The sequence below is a fragment of the Perissodus microlepis genome, chromosome 8 (assembly GCF_051167445.1).
Source record: "Perissodus microlepis isolate ML-2025 ecotype Zambia chromosome 8, ASM5116744v1, whole genome shotgun sequence".
Lineage (NCBI taxonomy): Eukaryota > Metazoa > Chordata > Actinopteri > Cichliformes > Cichlidae > Perissodus > Perissodus microlepis.
Genome location: NC_140468.1, coordinates 13,865,711 through 13,888,027, shown reverse-complemented (window position 1 = coordinate 13,888,027; position 22,317 = coordinate 13,865,711). Strand labels below are relative to the sequence as shown.

The 22,317-nt window shown below is 39.5% G+C and overlaps 1 protein-coding gene across 4 annotated transcripts in view; it reads left to right on the top strand.

Moving 5' to 3' along the window:
• The first annotated feature begins 4 nt into the window (after positions 1 to 4).
• Positions 5 to 22,317, top strand: part of ccdc186 (coiled-coil domain-containing protein 186) — a 28,605-nt gene continuing 6,292 nt past the window's right edge. The window contains exons 1-15 of one of the 4 annotated variants that reach the window (XR_014801118.1): positions 5 to 140; positions 1,604 to 2,594; positions 2,915 to 3,041; positions 4,546 to 4,674; positions 7,285 to 7,497; positions 7,867 to 7,986; positions 8,702 to 8,806; positions 9,467 to 9,565; positions 13,599 to 13,685; positions 13,770 to 13,912; positions 14,833 to 15,088; positions 15,505 to 15,694; positions 17,359 to 17,457; positions 17,709 to 17,937; positions 19,165 to 21,221. Coding sequence is in view for 3 of the 4 variants with exons in the window: in XM_084937683.1 (XP_084793809.1) it covers positions 1,657 to 2,594; positions 2,915 to 3,041; positions 4,546 to 4,674; positions 7,285 to 7,497; positions 7,867 to 7,986; positions 8,702 to 8,806; positions 9,467 to 9,565; positions 13,599 to 13,685; positions 13,770 to 13,912; positions 14,833 to 15,088; positions 15,505 to 15,694; positions 17,359 to 17,457; positions 17,709 to 17,937 (2,735 nt within the window). In the remaining variant the exon portion in view is untranslated. Of the gene's footprint in view, positions 550 to 1,603; positions 2,595 to 2,914; positions 3,042 to 4,545; positions 4,675 to 7,284; positions 7,498 to 7,866; positions 7,987 to 8,701; positions 8,807 to 9,466; positions 9,566 to 13,598; positions 13,686 to 13,769; positions 13,913 to 14,832; positions 15,089 to 15,504; positions 15,695 to 17,358; positions 17,458 to 17,708; positions 17,938 to 19,164; positions 21,222 to 22,317 lie in introns of all 4 variants that reach the window. The other 3 variants (XM_084937683.1, XM_084937684.1, XM_084937685.1) reach the window with 3 other exon arrangements.

Here is a 22,317-nt window from a genome sequence, read left to right as displayed (position 1 = left end):
CAGTGGCCATATTTGTTGATGTGTCATATCAAAGTGACTGACTTGTTGTGCGATCAGCTGGTAAGGCAGGGGGGGGTTCAAAGTTCATTTTTATCCCGATTGTCTCCACATCGAAGCACACCATGGGTTTTTCCTTCTCGGTGGGTAACTTATAACAGCCTTTATTAAGCTTTCTTTGATATTTATGTTCGATGCTAGCGCTAGCTGCGCTAAGTCAAGCGTGAGATGATTGGATTGTACGAGCTAACACAAGGCTTATCAGTGTAGCTTAGCTTTCTAGGCTAACTGCACGCTTACAGTTTATCAGTCTGTAGTTTAGCGTTAAACCTATTATTAGTAGCTATATTTTACTCACAGGGTGTTCTATGTCGTACGCCAGTCTTTCTTTTCCTTTCGTTTTCATAGCCCTGTCAAGGCAAAATCAATAGCTAGCGAGCTAAAGCCATCAAAGGTGTTGCTAACGTTAAATGAAGCGAAATGCAGATTAATCGTCAGTAAACACAAGCGGGACGTCGGCCTGCTGCTTACAGGAAGCTCGGACACTTAACGGTATGTTTTAATAAGACTGACTGCCTACATTACATTACAATAACTCCTGTGTTATTGCATGGCACCTGTCACTAGAGCATCTTCTGCATTGCATCTGTTAAAGCTGTTGCGCTTTTACTGCGTCAACAGAAGACGCCGATTTGTAACTGCAGCCTTACATTTATGACTGTAGGGTAATGGTGAGCTTAATAGTGTAATTAACATAAAGAAACTGCTCTTAGTTGGTATAAGAGCAGTGCTAGACGATAGTATTGAAAGAGGTGGGACAAATGAGGAGGATTTCGGGACATGAAACAAAAAAGGGGCGTCACGGTTACACATTGTTAAAGGGAGAATAATTTAAAGGATCCCAGTTGTTAATAATCATAGTAATGAATAACACAGTAAATGCTGAGAAAACGCTATTTAAATTTTTAAAAAAAAGTAATTTAAGGCTTTAGACTCTGATAGGACGGCTTTGTTTACTAACCTTAAACCATTTAGAGCAAATCTGCTAGCAGACACATTTTCTTAAATTATAAACTGTCTTTAATTTCTTTTTCTCAGCCATTGCTGTTTTATTTCTTATTCTTTACGTTGACTGGAGAGTATGCACAGTCCCTTGGAAGTGTAATAAAAAGTGAAAGTGAATGAATTCATTCAACAGGATGTTTCTAATTGTGGGACTTCTGAATGCATGCATTTTGAAAGCAAGTTCAGGCTTTGCAGTAATCGTAAATGCCTATCTTATGTGTGTACCATGCTCTTCAAGCTGTATCTCACCACAGGTTTTTCCAGGTCCACACCCCTTTGTGTGTGTCGCAGCAAATGAGGCTGTATGTTGGGAAATTCTTTGAGTTTAGGCTTCCTTTTGGTTGCATAATAAACTAAAATGAGGAAATTTTAAGCTTAAGTGTTTAAGGGAAAACATGATAGTAATCCAGGACCGCTGTATCTGTGACTTAAAGGAATTTCAGGTTGTTCACGGAAAAACTGCTGTGTTGGTGTGAATGAAACAAATAAATAGTTTCGGTCTGCTTCCATTCAGTCTTTTTTTTTTCTCTCTGTCACACAGTTTTGAGTCAGAGGAGGACCTGGGTACACCTCAGTCCTGCTTCAGATACATAAATGATGGAAGGATCAGAGGTTCATTCCTTGACGACAGCATCACGCCAGATGAATCTCCTTAATGTCAACACGTCTAATGCAGAAGAGGAGGAAGAAATCTCTCTCAACAGTGCACAGGAGGCGGAAACCTGCAGTCAGGCAAAAGATGAATTGCAGCTTGACGGTGAATCAGTCAAGACTACAGCACTTGCTGAGGTGGACACAAAGACGGAACATGAAGCTCAAACATGCAGTCATGAAGATCCAGATGTGAAAGAGGAGCCTGTTGATACCAGAACTGTTTTAGTGGAAAGTGGGAAGCCTCCACAAAGTCCTTCAAATGAGAGTGGTAGCACTTTGGTAGCCCCAGTACCTACTGTGGATGTATTAGAAAACTCTCCTTCTGTTCTTGAAGGGACAGAAGATACCGTATTGACTTTTGATGCTACCATTCCAAATGGCAATGAACAGCCATCGCTCTTGGTTACAAATTGCCCCACTGAGCCATCACCTGCTGAGGATAGTAGTTCAGCTGAGAGTCCATCATCCTCTTCTGTCCATAGCACTTCCAAAAACTCACCCACAGACTCAACAACAACCTCCGGTATTTCTAATGGACCTTCTACCCCGATCTCTGACACCTTTAGCTCCTCGCTTGCTTCCAGCCCTCAAACCAGTGCCAAAAACCTGTTTCCCTCAAATTCTTCTGCAAGTCCTTATGACACTGATTGCAGCCGAAAGCTTATTTCTCAGATCCAGCGGTCACTGTCACAAGAGTCACTGCTAGATGAGCTTGAGTCTGAGCTCTTGGCTTGTCAGCTGCCGCATGGTGACGATAGAAGTGAGCGGAAAGGGAGCTCACCTGTCAATGGACTCCCCACGGACCAGGAGGGATGCATGGTAGTCTTCGAGAAGTGTGTGCAGTACAAATATGCACAACAGGAGAAGGCTATTCAGAAGTAAGTTGGTATTTTCTACATATTCATATCGCAGGTCATTAGAAAGTGCCATATTTACTGTACTTGGCTTTTAAATGGGATCAGTCTACTCATTTAATGTTTTTTTTCTTACTTTGAAAAAGCAGACATAGGAGAATAATTATGTCAAAACCTAAGCATTATTTTTTGTGATGAATACAGAGTATAATCCACAGATTTTTCCTGTCCAGCTATGCCTCTTGGCCTTAATAGCAGCAATCAAGATTCTTTTAGAGATTCAAAAACTACTTTATATGGGCTTGACCTGAATTGAGATTGTGCGTGCTCTCTTGTTTGTACAGGTTGCTTGAGGAAAACAAGAGACATCAGGAGCTGATCCTGGGTATCTGTTCAGAGAAGGACAAAATGAGAGATGAGCTCAAAAGGAGGACAGAAACAGAAAAGCAGCACTTTGCCACCATTACAAAGGTTAGTGTGCCCCTATGCTTTCTTATGTTGTTCAGGGTTATATGGAATTCACTGTTTATGATATAAACTCAAGTGATGAGGGGGAAAAACTTGGTCAAAGTCAAGCATATTCCAAACTAATAGGCCATATTTATTTGGATGTGTCATCAAGTTTTGTTCTTTTTCCAAGAGACTTATAAAAAATGGTAATGGAAGCACATTAACCAAATGATTTTTCCATCACCGAGAAAATTTTCCACTTCAGTCTTTTTATCTGATATCTTGTCAGACATATCAGTATTCAGACATTCATACAAGTACCTTTTGAACCAGATGCAATTTTTTTCCTGTTGGATTTGTTGGGTCAAGCTGTGTTCAAAGCACCACACTGGAGTGCGGGCGTGTATGATAAAGTTGAAGAGTTTCTGGTTTTTACCAAACTTGGCAAAAATGATATTCAGATCAAACCTCACCAAAGTTATCTTGTGGAGTTTTGCTTTTCAGTGGTATGAGCCTATTAAAAGCCCATTGAAATTGGCAAAGTTGTGAGGTCAGCAATGCTTTGATCTGTCAAATTCAACCTTGGTTTTGGCACTTGTGGTGGAATGTGACCTGGTGCATTAAGCAAAATACAAAAACCATGGACACACCTGATGCTTTTAAGTTGCTGGGATGGATATCTGAGCGCCTTTCTAGTTAGAGAACAAGGGTACATTCAAGAAAATAATTAGAGTCTGTTTTGTATTGTTTAAAATGGGAGAAGCAAGCCTGTGTAGTTGTATCCTTCGCTGTCACATATCAGTTTGATTAAAAATTGGAGTACAGCTGTGTATAACTGGTAAACAGGCGAGTCAAAGAAAACAGCCCGGTGATGTGTACTGATCGCCAGCATTCAATGGGCATGAACATCATCATTTGTGTGAATTCTATGCAGTTTTTAATATCCCGCCTTTTTTGTGGTTTCTCCCACCACAAAAGCTTCTTACAAAGCTTACCCACCTAGCTACAACTACAAACATAAAGTGCGTTTCTATTCATCGGGCTCAGTTAAGCATTGCTGTTGCCATGGAAGCAACAATAATTGGTTAATATATTCTCTGTAGCATGGTTTGTTTAAGCACTGCCCTAGCAGACAGACAGGAGTAATTTTATTATTACACACATCCAGTATATGCCTGGATCATTTTTGTCCAGCAAAAATCCAAAATAATGTCATAATTTTGTTTACTTTTCAGAAATGTAATAAAAAAAAATAAAGACTGTGCCATAAAACAATCAGATTAACAGATTATATTTCAGGTAGAAGAGGCTCTCGTCTGTCATTCGTCATTATTTTTTAATGGAGTATTTCCATGTTTACAGTACAAGTATCTAGAGGGGTTGAAACCCCTGAAACCGCTGTCTAAATGTAGTTATTCCACATTCTGTCTCAGTTGTCATCCTGCGTAGCAGGTTATCCCAGGTGTGGCCCAGACTTCAAAATTGCCCAACTAGCTGATTACACTGTCTATTCCTGTTTTTGCAGTTGGAGGTGAAGGTGAACGAGCTGCTGAAAGAACTGAAGGAGTCGCGGGATAAACTTGTTCACCAGGAGCAGTCAGCTAAAGCTGCTCTCCAGCAGATGCAGAAGGAGACAGGTTACCGGATTGAACAGGTACAACTGGAACCTATTATTCACCTGCATCCTTGATAATCTGGTAGCACAAATTAGCTTTGCCTCAGTCTTAAAGTTATGTGCATCTCTGTTCTTGTTTCTGTCTTGTCAGTAGGCCAGGTTTATCACAGTTTTTACATTTTTTAAAAATGTTAAAGGGGGGGAGTAAATTATAGTTGCACTGAGTGGTTGGATTGGGGGGGGGGGGGTCACTGTTGTTGAAGTGTAGGTAAAAAAAAACGGTGCACATTCCTACCACCAATTTCATGAATGCCTGCTGATAGTGTTGGTGTTATTAATGTACTGACAAGAGCTAATGTTACAGCATCTCGGGGAGAGATCGCATAGTGAAAAAACAGCATCTCAGACAGCTAATTAATTTCAAACCACAACAAAGCGCTCTGGACTAGTCATTCACATCATTCACAACAGTCAGAGTTTTTTTTGGTATGTACTCTGTTTATAGAAGAAAGGTTCACATTGTGTAATAATGCCCCTATTTGCTGAATAGAGTATAGGGGTATCAGGGCAGGATACATGGCAGCACATAAAGCAGTTTTCCCCTTGCTATAGGTTCTAGTTTGAGATATGGCTTTCTAAAATATAAATGTCAATGTCACATTCTCTTCTAAGTATTTTTGTGTTAGTCTTTAGATTAAAGTACTTGCTGAAATGATTAATGAAGTCTAATTACAAAAATACTCAGGCTTTTGTATTCTCATTTTCTTTCACGATGTTTGCGCAAAACTAGCAGCTGAATGTTCAAGGTCTTTGCACGGCAAACTCTTGTTATTGCAGATTTAATCACTTGTTAAACGAATAGTGCAGGGAATCACATTTTCAACCACACCTGGTTGAAACCATGGAAGGGACTTTTCTCTTGACAGTTTTGTCACACTTTACAATTTTTAATTTCACTGTTCAATGAGCAGTAGGGGTTTGATTTTGCACTTGGTTGTCTCTCTTTAAGCCCTTCTCTTGAATCATTCCTCTCTTGTACTAATAGTGTGTCCCGCTCCTAATCAGCTGGAGCCCCCGAGGATCAAAACATTTGGTATTGTTAATGTAAAGACGCTTTGTGCCAAATAAAAGATAATTTCTTTCCTTTGAGTTTCCCCACAGTGGTTGGTGGACCCGTGTGCTTTTGTACAAGAAAGAAGGCGTACACAGCCTTTCTTAAATTTATAATACAATTTTATAAGGTTCTCCTGTGCAAATACACGCCATCCCAAGTACTGTGCAACAAATAAATAAAAGAGCAGTGTAATCAGCTGCCTTTCAGAGGAATCGCCCATTGACAGTCTTCAGCTCCATCATAAACCACAGCTGGTGGCAGAAGCCTTTTTCTCCTCTGCAGCATACATAGCAGCACACAAAGTAGTTTATCCACTTGCTGCTTATTCTTTACAGAGCAAACCTCCAGCTTGCAACAAATTAAAAACAGAGGAGAAGAAGAACTGCCATCACCTGTAATAGACGGTGATGTGGGAAATGTAGTCCCTCGAGTTTTGTTCTTTTTTCAAGAAGCAGCTGATTTCAAGAATATTGATATCAAACTAACCAGTGACACAGCTTTGAAGGAAAATATGTGTAGGACTGGAGCTAACTGTTTAACAAAATCTGAACCTTCAAAATAAGAGTGAGGGGATCAGTTAAAATGTCTAGTCAGTTGCCAAATATCATCTCTTATACAGTGTCTCTCTCTTTCTCTTGCTTTCATAAAGCATCAGCATGTTAGAGCAAACAGTACAGATCAGGCATAGGGACGTAACTGTTGTCCATGAAAGTGAAAGTGTCTGCATAGCAGGTGCACCTTGGTGATGCTCGGTCTTCAAAAGTGCTCGGCTAATGAAGGGCTTCAGGTTGGGACTTGCAGAGTGAATGTATAATATTTGTAAAAGGAAAATGTCATTATGGAAGAACGCATCCATTATGTTATTTTTCCTCCACACATTATTTTAGATGTTTAACTGTGTTAGCAGAGCCTGTCCTACTATCGTTTCAGCCATACACACATCAGCTGCTTAAATGGCACATATTTATTTATCAAGCTTTCACTGACTGAATGTGTCTTCTTTGGTTCCTTGATACCATTTCCTACCATTTTTAAAAAAAAACATTTTGTTTAATTACGTTGATGAATTACTGAATCATTTTAAAAATACAGTTAAGCCCTTGTTAGTGTAAGAAAAGAAAAATATGGGAATTATAAAAGCCTGGGAGCGTTACTGTCCTTTACTAAATAATAAGTTAATAAATTGCCTTCAATAAGGAGCAGATTTTTATTTTTTTTAATATAGCTGGCAAATGGAAAGCTTGTTGGCTCCATTTGTAAAATGCTGACAGATGAACAGTGACAGTCCTGAAGTCTACCCCCACTGCATCTGGGGAGGGTGCATGTGTTTCTCCAGCTGTCTGTCACTTGTCCAGGTTATGGAAGGCAAAGTAAGGTAGCTGATAAATCACTGCCTCAGCCATCTGCTGTTGGACAGTTCCAAGAGAAACGTCAGTTGTTTTTGTGATATGTATAAGGACCTAACAATACGAGTATCTCAGTGATTGAAGTGTCAACTGACATCTGCTAATATTAAAAAAAATAAAACTCCCCAGGTGAATAAGAAATGTGATGAGGCGAGGCAAGAGAAGGAGACCATGGTGATGAAATATGTGCGGGGTGAGAAAGAGGCGCTCGACCTGAGGCGGGATAAAGAGAGTCTGGAGAAGAAACTGAGAGAAGCCACCAAAGAGGTGGATCGCCAGGCCCTGCGAGGAAACCAGCTGGCTCAGGAGAAAGGGCGGCTGCAGCAGCTGTATGAAGCAAAGGTGACGGTTTTATAGTGCCTCTGTTTTATAGAGAGAGTTTTGTATTTATCTGTTTGAACTCATTTAAATTCAGCCTAATTTGCCACTAGACATAATAAAAAAAATAGACATAGCTCTCGCTTTGAATACACAGTACTTCACAGTGAAAATTAGATCACATAAGCGACCTTATATTAGTTTTTCAGTGAAGCGAGCATTGTGTGGGCGATAGATTTATTCTTCCTACGGTGGTTTGCAGATGTAGGACCCTTTTAGAACTATCAGTGAGAAACAAAAAGCAGGTTTTTTAATAAAAAGAAATGTTGACTCCCAACCAAATATCTGTTTGCTGATCTGTCCTTTTTTCCATCTGTACCACTGCGTTCTTAGGAAGGGGAGGTTGGCAGGTTGACTCGAGATGTGGACAAACTAAAGGAGGAGATCAACTCCCATCTCATCAAGGTCAAATGGGCCCAGAACAAGTTAAAGAGTGAGGCAGATGCGCACAAGGTAATGTAACTTTTGTGTTTATTTTTTGTTATTTTATTTAAATTTAATAGTCAGTGAAGGTAAAAAAGGAGGTGTACAAGGTTAATTTGACCTCTGTTGCATTTATTATCCTCAGGATTTCGATGATATTATAGAGTGAGCATGTGCACCTCAGCATGCTAGAGCCAAATTTTATTCAAAAATTAAAATGACACATTTACATGACTACATGCAGCTCCAGTTTTCAGAGTATGCCTTACTCATATTATTAAAACAGCATTCCTCTTCTGGTTAATGTTAATTTCCTTTTGTTTAAAGAGCGGTTGTTTGTCAAAGACTTACGCCAGCATACAAATTACATCCCCTTCAGTCATTTTTGTCTGCAGACACGCCATAAAAAAACATGATTAGAGACGTCTTGTGATTCACAGGCAAAATGAAATGGGGTGAAAATGGTACAGTAATGGACCTGCAAGAAAGTCATCATTAACATTATAGCTATTTTTGAGATTGTCTTATTACAAACTAATGGTTTTATTTTTGAAGTGACTCCAAGCAAATATGAGGCTATAAACAGAGGGGAAATGGTAAAAAAAAACTAAGTCGGTGGTTCCTGAAGGTCACAGCTGTTGAGCCACTTTTCTATGTGGTAACCTGTGTGGTTGACAGGTATCTGTGCATCTTAAAATTGTGCTTTAGTGCTATAGTACAAAAGCATATTTGTGTTTATTTGCAGGAAACTAAAGACAAACTGAGAGAGACCACGTCCAAGTTGGCCCAGGCGAAGGAAGAGACTGAGCAGATCCGCAAGAACTGCCAGGACATGATTCGAACATACCAGGTTTGTGATATTTAACACGGGAAAATAACAGATTGCTCAAGACCATGGAAGAAGTAGATTTCCCCAGAATCAGTCTGAATAAGTGTTTATTTGTGCATGATTTGTATCTGTCACTGCAATCAGTTGGCTTACTTTTGAATAAATGGCCTAACCCAACACAAAAGTTGATCTTTAACTATAACGTGCTATTACGCGTGCATACAAAGACTGCATGACGCTATTGCCGTGGCATTGTTCTTTTCATAGAATTTAAAAATATGCTATTCAGTAACAACTGAACTAGAGCACGACCGATTCTGCTTCAAGAGAAAAGCATTTTTCATTTGTACCTTGTGATGGTAGCAAAGAGCTGTGCTAGTCTCTGTCTCTGTGGTAGAAAGATTATTACCTTTTTTTTTAATTGCAGACAACAGTGTCAGCATATCACAAAGTAAGACTTAAAAATAAAACAATATGACATAAACCACAAATGAAAAATCATTACTGGCAGTTATTCCCTCTTATTTGTGTCTATAAAAATCTTTTCCTTCAACTGAGACCCCTCTTTTTTTATTCTTTTTTTTTTTTTTTTAAGGCTGTCTTTTTACACTGTATTTGACTTTTCTCTTGCACCCTTGCCCTGTTTGTTTTTTAAAATCTTCACTGTCTACTCTCTTTCAGGAATCAGAGGAACTCAGGTCCAATGAGCTTGATGCTAAACTTAGGGAGACGAAAGGAGAGCTGGAGAAACACAAGCAGGAACAAACAGACCAGTTAGAGGTGAAACTAAATACACATACACAACACATTCTCAGAGATGTGTACCCATCCTATCATCCACTTTGCCCTCCTAAGGCAAAACATAGCATCTGCATGTCAAGTTCAGTTTACTACATTGCATTATAGCATTAGGATTTTTACTGAATAAGCAGTAGATTTGTTAGATTGTGTTAACAAGAGTTGAAAACTGAAAAATTGGGGGAAATGTAATAATAACACAAAAAAGAGAATTATAACGTAGAGAATAAAAAAACCCTCCCCGTTTTATTGAAGATTAACTTGTTAAACTAGGTTGCTAGTAGGAGCCTTTGACACTGACAAAAAACAACAGGAACTTTAAATATATTGGTTACGTTTGTGCACTTAGTTGATAATGAGGTTAAACTGCATAAAACTAAAGGTTTGTAACTTGTGTTGCTTTCTTTAATCTTAAAAGTTGGATGTCTGAGCTGGGAGAGACATCATCCTGAGTTTATGTTTTGCAGTTATACTGCTTTTTCACACTGCTGCAATCTTGGATTATGAAGTTGGGATTGTGGGGCTTCTTTGACTTTCCAAGTGAGAAATCTAGCTCTGCCTTTTGTGAGGATGGACTGATTTTTATCGTATAGAGATCCCCATATTCACTCCTGGACAATGATTGATGCAAAACGGCAAAAACAATAGTTAGTGGGTGACATAACTGTTTGATGAATGAAGGTTTACTTTTACTTGTGAACTCAATTTTGATTTTTATCTGTGTGACGAGCCACCAGAAGACAAAACAAACAATAATTCAAAATTACACATACGCTGTGATTCGCCAAGCCATTATTCAGCCTTTTTATTGATTGTCGATGCCAGCTCTTCTAGTAAAAATGTTTTTGGCCTGTTTTTCTCAGTTTGAGAGGTGTAATTGCCTTAACTTGGACGAGATAACAAACTGGCATTCGCGCTCCCCGAGCAGACATGCCTTACACGCAGGCACAAATGTGGACTCAATCCAAACACAATGGCCTGTTTTTTGCTGCTTCCCGCTCTAAAGGGAAATGGACTTTAAAAATAAATGGCCTAGAAATAATCAATATGAAGCTGTGCATTTCAACAACAACTCAGAATACATCACGCATCTCCTGTTTTCATTCTACAGCCTGTTTTGTTTTTCTAGAAAGTCCTTAAAATGTCTGTTTAAATGAGATGGTCTTAGATTTACATTTTGATGGATTTAAGGTGGCAGATGTTTTTTACATTGTTTTGTTTTCTTCAGGGGTCTGAAATTTGATCATAAAGAGATTCATCCAGTTAGGTATTATGTCAGAGATTTTATTCTTCCCAGTAACTGGAGAGTACATTGCAGGGCCATCACTGATACTGTGTGGAAATAGTTTTTAGGACAGGGTTTATCATGGATGTTGATTTTTGGCAGATGTCACTACTCTGCTGATGAATAAACTGGTCCAAGCCTGTGTTTATTTTAGTATGTGTGTTATGCTCAAGTGATGATGCATCTCAGTCATAAATAATGCAAGTACAAAGTTTCCATTGGTTTTTGGCTATAAAATTAGATTGGAAGGGATAAATGTAAGAATCAACAGTAGAAAATTTACCAGCATCTCCATTACTGCAATGTTGTCGTGGTTACCACAGACTACTAATAGCTTCTGGGAAAAGTTGACTTTCAGTAGCACTGGTAATGGCTTTGTTAAAAAGATGGTCATTGCTTTCACATGCTAAATTAATGCATAAATAAAGCATCTTTAATGAACAGATTACTATAACACACACAGGTTGCCCAGGAAGGCTTCTGCATTAAAAATTCTGCAACAGTATGATTTTTCTTTGTTGCATTGCTTTGTAAAACCACTGAACTTGTAATAATCAGTCAGAATTAGCAGAGTTCTGTCCAATGTTATTTATACACAAATATGCTGGCTAGTATTTCAACATCACTGTGAATCACAGAGTTTCCTATTTTGAGTATAGTGTGGAAGTGAAAGAAGGTGTGGCCCCAACTGCATGTTTCATTTGCAAGTCAAACGACCAGTCCTGGTGAAAAATGACTCCATAGTCGTCTCAGTAGTACTGGAGGGCAGGGTCTTGTTATACACTGATTAGATTTCAGAGGTTTTTGGGGCCAAATAATAGGTTTTCTAAATATAAAGCATGAGAAACAAGGGTCCGGTGACATTAGGGAAAACAATGATTGGAGACTGGCAGGCCCAGAATTATTGCAACTTGTGATCTTGTTGACTTTGACAGGTCTATGACCACTCGCATTCAGTTGCCATCTTCAAAGTGGCAAAACAACAATAAGATGGAGTCTGTTTGGTATCAGCCTGAGGTTGAATGCAGTCTGTAATTACCGTATTTCCTGGACTACAAAGCAAATTACATTAGCCGCACAAGCTAAAATCAGGGGAAAAGCCTGTTTTGTACATACATTAGCCGCACCTGACTAAAAGCCGCAGGTGTTTCAATGTTGACTTATCATATGTAAGAGAATATGCACAAAGGGAATTGTCAGGAAAAAGATGGCTGTTTGGAGACACACCCCTTTTATTAATATTTTGAAAAACAAGTTATGGGTACATATTTGCATAACTTTTTAGGTATATGTACAAGTAGCGGGAATTACAAGTACGAAACATGTACTTTGCTTCATAAATGAGTAACAAATGTAGTACATAACAATAACCTACAGCACACCAGAAAAATAGATTCGGCCTACCTTTTAGGCTCAGGTGCAGTGACACGGCTTTAACAAGAAGAAAAGTCAGTCATTCACCACCATCTTTCTCTTCTTCCTGCGCACTAAAACCACCAAAGTCCTCTTCTCCAGTGTCGGATACGAACAGGCTCAGGATGGCTTCGTCATCCACTCTCAGCTTCTTTCCTTCGTTGTCACTTTCAAAACCAAACAAATCCTCGTTGTCAGTGTCGGAGTCGAACACCCTCAGAAGGGCCGTGGCGGTGTCCTCCTCTCCATCATGCAGCAGTCCAGCCCTTCGAAATCCGTTGGTGATCATGGATGTTTTCACACTTTTCCACGCTGTCAGATTCCACCGGTGGAGTTGAGCATAACTTGCTTTTCGCAAGTTTATCGCCGCTCATCATCCACGCCTACCGCTGAACGCGCAGTGCTACTTTGAAGCTTGTTTTTCGCGCTACTTGTACGGCACTATGTTGCCTGGCGGATGGACATGTGACCAACATACCACTCTTGAACCCCGATACTGTGTGTCTGATCACATGCCCTTCCGCCAGGCAACGTAGTGCCGTACAACAGCGGAACAAATAAAACAAATCGTCTTACGATATGACAAAAATCATGGACAATCCATAGAAAAGCCGCACCTGACTAAAAGCCGCAGGGTTCAAAGCTTGTGCAAAAAGTAGCGGCTTATAGCCCGACAATTACGGTAATCAGCAAATGTTGCAAATCTGTCTTCTGTAAATCTGTTGCAGTCTGTATGCACAGAAATTCACATTAAATCCAGCTCTGAAAAGAGCTGAAAAAGACAAATTCAGAAATTTCTCCACAAATAGTGACATTGTTGCTGCAGGATGCGACTTTAATTGCAACACGATATGGCACTCAGCAACCTTGCTTTTATGTAGGAAGATGACCAGAATACAAGCAAATGTAACCAGCCAGTTTTTTGCAGTCGGGATGTACCAAATAGATGCTGCAGAGGATTTGTGCTCATTATTGTATGCGTTTTTAAATTAGACTGCAATTATTTGCAACTGGATGGCTACATACATAAACTGGTTATCATGGTAATCATCTGCATAGCAGAATAATATTGCTTTAGAGAAGTTTTTATAATTGTTTGTTGTTGTTTTTTAAGTATTGGTCCCAGGACAGAACCCTGTGGAACTCCATAATCAACTTTTTGTGTATGTGAGTTACCTGACCAGACTGAACAAAAAGAGAGGAAAATTTGTTGGGTATTCTTTTGATAGCTTATTTTAAGAGCTTATTTTTACAGAAGCAATGCAAAACACAAAACAGTGGTTGCATATCTAATGGACAATCTACTGCATCTGGCAGCTACACCGGGTGAAAGCCAAAGAGCTGGAAGACCTGAAGAGGAGCTATAAAGAGGCCATGGATGAGCTTGATACGCTACGCACAAAGGTTTGTCCGACATACAGGTGTTTGAACATTGGCACACAGCATATCTCCAGGTCTTCACTGCAAGAAAGTTGTGTTATTCTTTAGTTAAAGTGTCTGGAGGATGAGCGCCCACGGTGGGAGGATGAGCTGACCAAGTACAGGGAGATCATCAACCGGCAAAAAACGGAGATTGGCCGCCAGAGAGAAAAGCTCGAAGAGGTGACTGCACTTCAGGAGCAGCATCAATGGTACAGCCACACCCTCACTCATATAGGAAGTGTGATGGGACACCACCGCACACTGAACAGAGCAGTTTTGCATATGTGGCATCTGACAGAAATAAATAAAAGATAGCACATTTACATAGTAACAAATATTGAAGCACACCATCAACTAAAGGGCCTAACTATACTTAATGCACAAAAAGTGACATTTGTTATTTCACTATGAGCAAGCATGTTTAATATAAGTTTAAAAAATGAGCAGAATTTGGTGGTCAAGACTTGCAGTCAGGTTATGAGGAAATGCTTATATATTTAAAAGTGATTGACTGTAGTTAAAAATAGGCTGTACATCGTAGAGTTAATTAAACAGACTCTAATGGGTAAAATCATTACTGTCACTTAAGTACTAAAGAGGAGTATCATTAGTTGATGTTTAGTCTTCTTTGGATCCATTTAGCTCTTGTCATAGAGTTATCCAGCCGTTGTTTGTCCAGCACTTGACAGACCATTTTTTTGTTTTTGTTTTGCTTTGCACCTGTATTACCATGCTGACATGACAGTTTTTTATAGAAATGTACAGTTTGTAATATACTACCTGTTCTTCTTTTTTTCTCACTCAACTGCTTCATCAGAGCATTTAAAGATAGAGCAGAGACAGATATAGCATAGAGGGCAGGAAAGGGAATCTGGTCCCTCTGTGGGTGTGTGACTGTGATGGCCATGTGAAGATGATTTAATAGAAAGAAGGGATAGTCACAGTAGAGAAAACTGAAACATTTTTGTATTTGTGCTAAAGAAAAGGCTTACCTAAATAAGCAATGCATTCCATGTACATTTAATTATATTGAACAGTTAAAATGTTTAGCTTGCCATTATTATTATTTTTAGTCATTGACCCCATTTAAAGCCCATTTAATGATTTATTTATTGTTTTCTGGATGTAGCGATGAACAGGAAATCAAATCGCTTCGTGATGAAGTGGATGGCCTGACCAATCAAATGGCTGACCTGCACCGTGATGTACAAGGCAGCAGAGAGCGTGAAGCGGAGTTACTGGGCTTCACTGAGAAGTTGAGCAGCAAGAACGCTCAGCTTCAGTCGGAGAGCAACGCACTACAGTCTCAGCTGGACCAGCTAACTAACAACTTCACCGAGCTTCAAGGAAAGCTGGAGGAGACCAGCAGGCTGCTGGAAGATAAGGTTGGCGTACTCTGAATGCACTATCTGATACAGTGCGTTTGTTGATGAGATGAAAGATAAAAATGATACTAAACTCATTTTTGTCTTTGTTTTTCTTCTCTTTTGAAGTTGTTATCAAATTGTTTTGGTTTCAGCGTCTGCTCACGTTTCCTGGTTTGATTAAAGAAAGATTGAAATACATTTTGTAATCAAATGTTTGAATCATTTGTAGAAGCAGCGCTGAGAAAACATACTGTGGATCACTGTGTTGTTATAAGTAATGACATCTTCCTGCTCGAAATTCAGGAGAAAGTCTTAAAATATCTTTTTAATTTTGTTTTTAAAGCAAGCAGCCATTCCAAAATATATTACTACTATATAATTGGTGTTATTACATCATTAGTCTTTTTTTTTTTCTTACACCATTAATCCTGCAGTCACAGCAACTGAAACAGGAAGAGGCGCTGAGACAGCAAGAGGTGCAGAGTCTGCAGGAGGAGCGGGCAGCACTGCAGACGGAGGTGGCCCAACTGAAAACCAGAGTAGAAGAGCTGAGGGATGAGCTGGTGACTCAGAAAAGGAAGCAAGCTGCTAATATCAAAGACCTCACAAAACAGCTAACACAAGGTCAGATACCCTTATGTGTTTATGCATCTCTTGTTTTTGTATAGAAAGTCTAGAATAATAATAAAGGTTGGTTTGAAAAGGCAGATGATTTCTCAAACATCTATCATGGAAAATGGCAGCGTCTCGGTTGTTTAGTGGTTTACACATTTGCCTAACAAGTTAAAAATCCCGAGTTCCATCTAAGGAGAAGACCGGTCTCAAAGAGATCTGTGCAAATCAAACATGTGCAGACACCCACTGTGACAAACCCTTTGCTAACTGTCATGAAACAACAGAATAACTGTAAAATAGAGAATTGTATGATTTCATTGAATTATCAACCCTTCAATAGTTTGTCATTCATATATAAAGTACTGCAGAAAAGTCTTGATTCACCTCATTTTTCTTTATATTTAGCTTCCAGGGAGCCAGCTTCTCGTCATTTTTTTAAAGTGGTCTTAGCAATAGTTCTCCAGGCTTATCGAAGGGCTTTCATAGTTCTTTTTGGACATTTGCTGCTTTTTTTGCTCATGTTCTTATTTTTTGGTTCCAAAGATAACACCAGCAAGGAGATTCCCAAAGAGCTAATAGGTGAAATATTGGCATATCTCAGAATGGTGTGCAGTGTGTGCTTTAAAAAATTTGAGGATAAAAGAAGAAGTGCCAGGCCTGAAAAATTATCTCCATCAGATAAACATTATTTGAAAGTCATATCCTTAAGAATTGGGGGAAAAAGCCAGCAAAAACCTGACACATGTATCTGGCCCGTCTTCTGATCCATCTACTGTTTGCTGAAGGCTCAGAAGTGGTCTCAGTGGAAGGGTGGCTGTCAAGAAGTCATTTTTAAGGAAGGAAACTGGAAGAAAAGTTGAATTACACAAAAACTGGACTTAAAATCCGTGGCAATTGGTTAATGATTGGTTGAAATCGCCATCTATGTATGAAGGACTTCAGGAGACAATGAGTGTCTACAGCCTACAGTGAAGGCTCTGTCATGATTTGGGAATAGAGCTGTTGGAGATGTTGTCAAAACTGGTGGAATCATGAATACAGAAAACCTTCAAGAGATTCTCAACGCAATACCATCTGGAAATCAACATGACAATGATCGCAAAAATAGTGTCAGGGCAATAAAAGTATACCTGGATAAGAAAACAAAGAGGAACACTATCACAGATTCACATAACGAGGAGAATCTACAAAGTGATTGATGAGTGTACAGGTGGATCCCTGCTGTGGTTATACCTAACAGGGTGAGCCAGCTTCCCTCGCCTCTTCTCTGGGAGCAAAGAAAAACCTTAGAGCTGAAAGTTCAGCGCTTTTATGTTCTGCGATCAATCCTTTCACTTTCAGCTGTCTTGTAGGCTAGAGAGGACATTTTTCTTGGCAGAAACAGTAATTTTTCATCAGTGTAGCAGTTACACTTAATCAGCATAGTCATTTCAAGCCTTTGTTCAACCTTGGAAGGTTTGCTGAGCCTGCAGGGTTCTTCAAAAGCAGCCTGTGTCATGTTTATTCAGGTTGACTCCTTCAGAGAGGAATACTCAGAGTTCAGCTAAACTGTGATGCTCATTTTCATAATATTTAATTGTCAGTGATGTTGATTGTCACAAAGTGTCTGTGACAATAACATCTTGGTATTAGTCACTTTTTGACAGTTAACAAATCTTTCTTTTTCTGTAAAGCCCGAAAAAGGCTGGAGCAAGTTGAGAATGGAGGGTGTGAACGGGATGCCAGCAGTATGGGCAGTCGCTCCAGTTCCTCAGGTACTACTCCAAGATTTGGTTAGTATTTAACACCTAAAGTTGTAATTTTTTATTTTTTGCTATTGGGCCTTTCAATGGGATAGATACTACTACTACTACTACTACTACTACTACTACTACTACTACTACTACTACTACTTCTACTACTTCTTCTTCTTCTTCTTCAAAACATTGTATCTAGTCAATGTTCCATACATGAAAGCAATATTTCACAGCTTATTCTTACATGTTCATTGGTGATCTGTGTCTTTATCCCCTTGATACTCCAGGTTCTTTGAATGCACGTCATGGCGGCAGCAGTGGCGTTGAAGAGCGGTCACCAGAGAGCCAGTCGGGCCCTTCGGTGGTGGTTGTGGACAGTTTCCCAGAGGTCGACAAGGCTGTGCTCGTTGAGCGTATCGTCCGTCTGCAAAAGGCTCTAGCTCGGAAGCAGGAGAAAATCGAATTCATGGAGGACCATATCAAGCAACTGGTGGAAGAGATCCGCAAAAAGACCAAGTGAGTGGGATGGACCAACATGGAGGAAGCAGAAAACGGGAAATGACAAAACTTCTTGCATCTGTACCACAATTAAAGCAAATCTTCTGGAATCTTTTTGATTGTTGCGTGCTCAAGCAGTACTTATGGATAAAGGTTTGAAATTGACAGCAGTCCCAGTGCAAATGCACAAAAGTCTCAGATACAGTGTTTCAGGCTTTATGGCTTTTATTTAAAAGATAGCAGTAATATTACAGATTTGAGAAAATGAAACGCTCTGCAAACAACCTCTGCCTTTTAAGAAAACTAACAACTTAAAGTAGGATGTGTAGTCTATGCTACGTATACGTTCAGTTCTTTTTATTCACTTTTTAAACATCGAAACACCCTGACCAATATGACAGCTAAGCTCTGAGCGCTGAACGTATCATATCTCATTTCATAACTTGGTTCGACACAGATTTTCCAAATGATGAAAGGATGCTTCAGCTGACCTTGACCCCCATACAGACAGTTTACGGCGCTCTGCTTCCTTCTTTGTCTCACCCTCTAATCTTTTGATCCTAACCCATGAAGGCACTGACTCATTCATGACAAACTTCGCTGAAACCTATTTATAGTCTGAGCCATACATGGAGCCGCATGTGTATGACTGCTTAATGATGCTCCATCCATATTCATCTCCATCACCTGCAATGAAAAAGCCAGTGTAAAGGACGTTTGGACGATATTAATCTCATCGCATTGTTGCGTACTCTACATTTAAGGCCTCGCAGTCCATCGTGTGCTATACTGGTATACTAGGATAAAATGATCAATGAATATATGTTTACTAAATCTATATATTTGTTTTTGATATGATATAAAGCTAAAAAAATAGGATATTTAAAAAGTCAGAAGGTCTCAAAGCTGAAAGGTAAATAACTGAAGTCCTATAGTTCAGCTGTACAGTTTGCTAAAGTTCTGCTTCAGTTTTTTTTTTTTCTTTTCAGCCATCCTACTTGATTCTACTTGGATCATCTCTGCTTTCCCACTTCTCATTTGTTTCCCAGCCATAAACTCGGATTGAATCCATTAGCCTCAACCTACATTTAAGAGTTAAAATTGAGGACGAATCCCACGGTTGCAAAGCTAAATTTAGCTGTGTAAAATCTCTGCTAAGCACGGGGCCGGGTGTGGGGGGGGTTACACTACTCAGAGCAGGGATGTAAATTTGTCCTTTTTGCCTTTCTGTCCCTATCCCTCCAGGACAGCCCTGTGAACACTGACAAGATAGCTGTAAGGCCGAAGCAGGTGATGAATAAAGAGACGGATACATGGCGGCTAAAGCTTAAAGGGTTTCAGATAAGGGAGAGTTGGTGGCTAATCTTCGATACCACATCCATGACACTTGTCATAATCATAGCAGTGTTTTTCATCTTTAAGCTCACTTTACTGACATTTTCTAAAGTATGTAGACTTTGAAAGTGGGAGGAGCCTTTTTGGGTGCCACTGGTCAGGGCTGGACAATACGTTTACATTTAAAATCTATTCAAAGTAGGTATTTGATAGTGATACGGTTTATTGTTGCAATCTAAAACCTTTTTTTCTTTAAAGCCGCATCAGTGCAGTCCACTGCAGTCCCAGTGGCCCCACTAGCTCACAAATACTCCTGCAACACAGAGAGGGACACAGTGCCCCATTTGAACAGTTTGAGCCCTAAACCTTTCTTACAATTATCCCATGAAGGAATACGCAGTGGGGTCTGACTTGAGTGAGTTTTCACAAAGTCCATTAAAGTGTTCAGTTGTCTAACAAGGATACTCATCGCCTAAAATAAATGGTGTTTTTCCAGCCTGGCGAAGTCACGTGATGCAGTCGATCTTCTGTTTTGTTCTGCTCAGAAAAATCAGGTCTGAGCATCGTCTTAAGCTGCCCATTCTCTCGATATTGGCTAAAGTTCAGATGTGAAATCTTCTTATGGCTTTAATGCAGGATCATATTTGGTCCATATTGCTTAGTCTTACAGTACCATTGGTCTATTTTCTTTAGCGACGGTAGCTGTAGCTCAATGGTATTGTAGTATTTTCTTTTTCTAAGCCAGACAGAACAAGATTCTGCAGAAACCATATTGTAATGACTGAAACCTGCGGCTACAGTTAAAAAGCTGTAGCATTGCTACAATATAATAGTCTTGCAGGAGCAAAGAAAAAATAATTGCGAAACCAGAAATGGTCCCTCCCACTTAGCAATTTTATCGCTACCTGGTGATTTGTAGATGTATTTTCACTCATCACGCAGCCTTACATTATGTTCCCGGAGTGGCTTGTTGATGTAATGTGTGTAGGAAGTCAAAGACGGGTCAGTGTATAGAGTACAGTATACGTGATTGGAAGTAAATGAGCTAAAACGAGCAGAATTAGCAGCAGCATCCTTCAAGGGCAGTGATGTCTTTCCCTCAACTGCCACACCTGGTTATTATGGCCATTAGGTCTAAATTGGCTGTTCATGTGACTTGAATTAAAATGATACTGTTGAAGACCAGATGGGAACAAAGCAGGCGGAGGCCTTCTGCTCAGGAGGTGTTGATACCTATTTATCTGGAGAGCACTCTTTTCACTCCACTAAGGATGCGATCAATGATAACTGTAAATCAGAGGAATATAGGCTCTGTTGCAGGCTATTGTGGGCCCACACTGGTGAATGGGTTAAGTATGCATATTGGGACACATCACTTCAGGGATATCTGTCTAATTGCCAGTCAGGGTCATATCTTAAAGTATTTTTGCTGTTGTCATGATGAAAGCTAGTGTCCCTTCATATTTTTTGGATGAGGGATTGTGTTATGGTTTATTGAGATCTCATCACATGCATTTGCATTTACTGAGCGTGTACAGGTGTACTTGTTGTTGTACAAAATGAAGCTGATTACTTCCTGCTTATAGCCTCCATGTTCTGAATACAGACCACAATATTTATTTTTTTTTTTGTCCGCTATCTTTCTTCCGACCTTTGAAGTCCAAAGTTTTTAATCTTAAGAACTGTGGTTTCTTAATTGAGCTGTTGTGCCACCCTCACTCTATGCATGCATGACTCGCTGCCCCTCTTTTTAAGAAGGAAAAAAAATCCCTTTGAGTCTTAGATTCAAAATAATAAGTCATTGTCATTCTAAATTTCTGATCTCTTCCCCCTGCCGACCTGTGCATGCCATTGAGCACATCATGTAGCCACATCTTTAATTTCTGTCACTTTTTTTTTGTTTTTACTAAACACTGTCGTGATGGAACTGGGGTCCTAATATGGACCCTTGCAAGGCTAGTCTAGAGGTAAGTTTAATTTTATGTCTGTGGTAGCCCATGTGTTTTTCTGTGAGTGTGGATGGGGATATTTTCTGGTGGTGGCTCTTTTATGATACTTGCAGAGCTATTGTCCATATAATTTTGCACCCATGTACTTATTTGCTTTGCTAGATTAGAATCAATACACCATAGCATAGTTTTAGGTAGATGTTAGCTTTCCTTATGTGTTAGATTTACATTAGCATAAAAAGCACATGCATTGTAAAGGAACAGGAGCAGGACCCATCTCTGAGTATGGATGCTTAAAATGCATGTTAAAAACAATCCCTCTTTTCTGTTTATGCAAACATTGAATCTTTTCAGTTCGGGTTGAATTGCTGGTGCTTTTGCATTTTTACAAATGTAGGCTGCTGCATGCTGATTGGTACCTGCAACTCGATTCACCTATTTTAACATGGGCCGTTAATGCATGTTATATTAATGAAAATATCACAGGCATGTTTCTGACCCTTTTCACCTCTTTCCCAACACATTCACTTAAATGCCTCTGCGAACAGGAATAATTAAACAGTGGGCTCTTCTTGAATCACATAGTTCCCCGTGCATGTCTAGCCCAAGAAAAATCTAGGTGTTTAACACTGAAGGACACCACTGGAGGTCAGTGTAATTGACTAGAATGGATCCATAGCTTGTTGCAGACTGAAAGATTGTGCATTTGCACACAACTAATCTATAAAGCTCCTCATGGCACAGGATGATGTTTTGTACTCATTTCCATTTATGGTTCTGTGTTAATTCCTACTTTGCATTTTTCATAAATAATTAATGAGTCTTGCTGTGGCAGTAGTGGCAGTTGTGTTTAATATAGAAATAGAAGCGTTTTAAACACTGTATTCCTATCTAATGAATCTTTTTAAAAATCTCGAGTCTTTCAGATTTTATTATTTTAAGTGCCCCCTACTCTGAGCTCATCTTAGCCACCCTGAATTTGAACTACACATTGCTAGTCGATAGTTGAGTACTTTAGGTTTATGGTTGGATCGACAGCAGGTTACAAATATCGATTATAGTACTGGGCTGTTGACCTTTTCTCTAGGACAGTACGCAGCCCTCTTCAGCTATC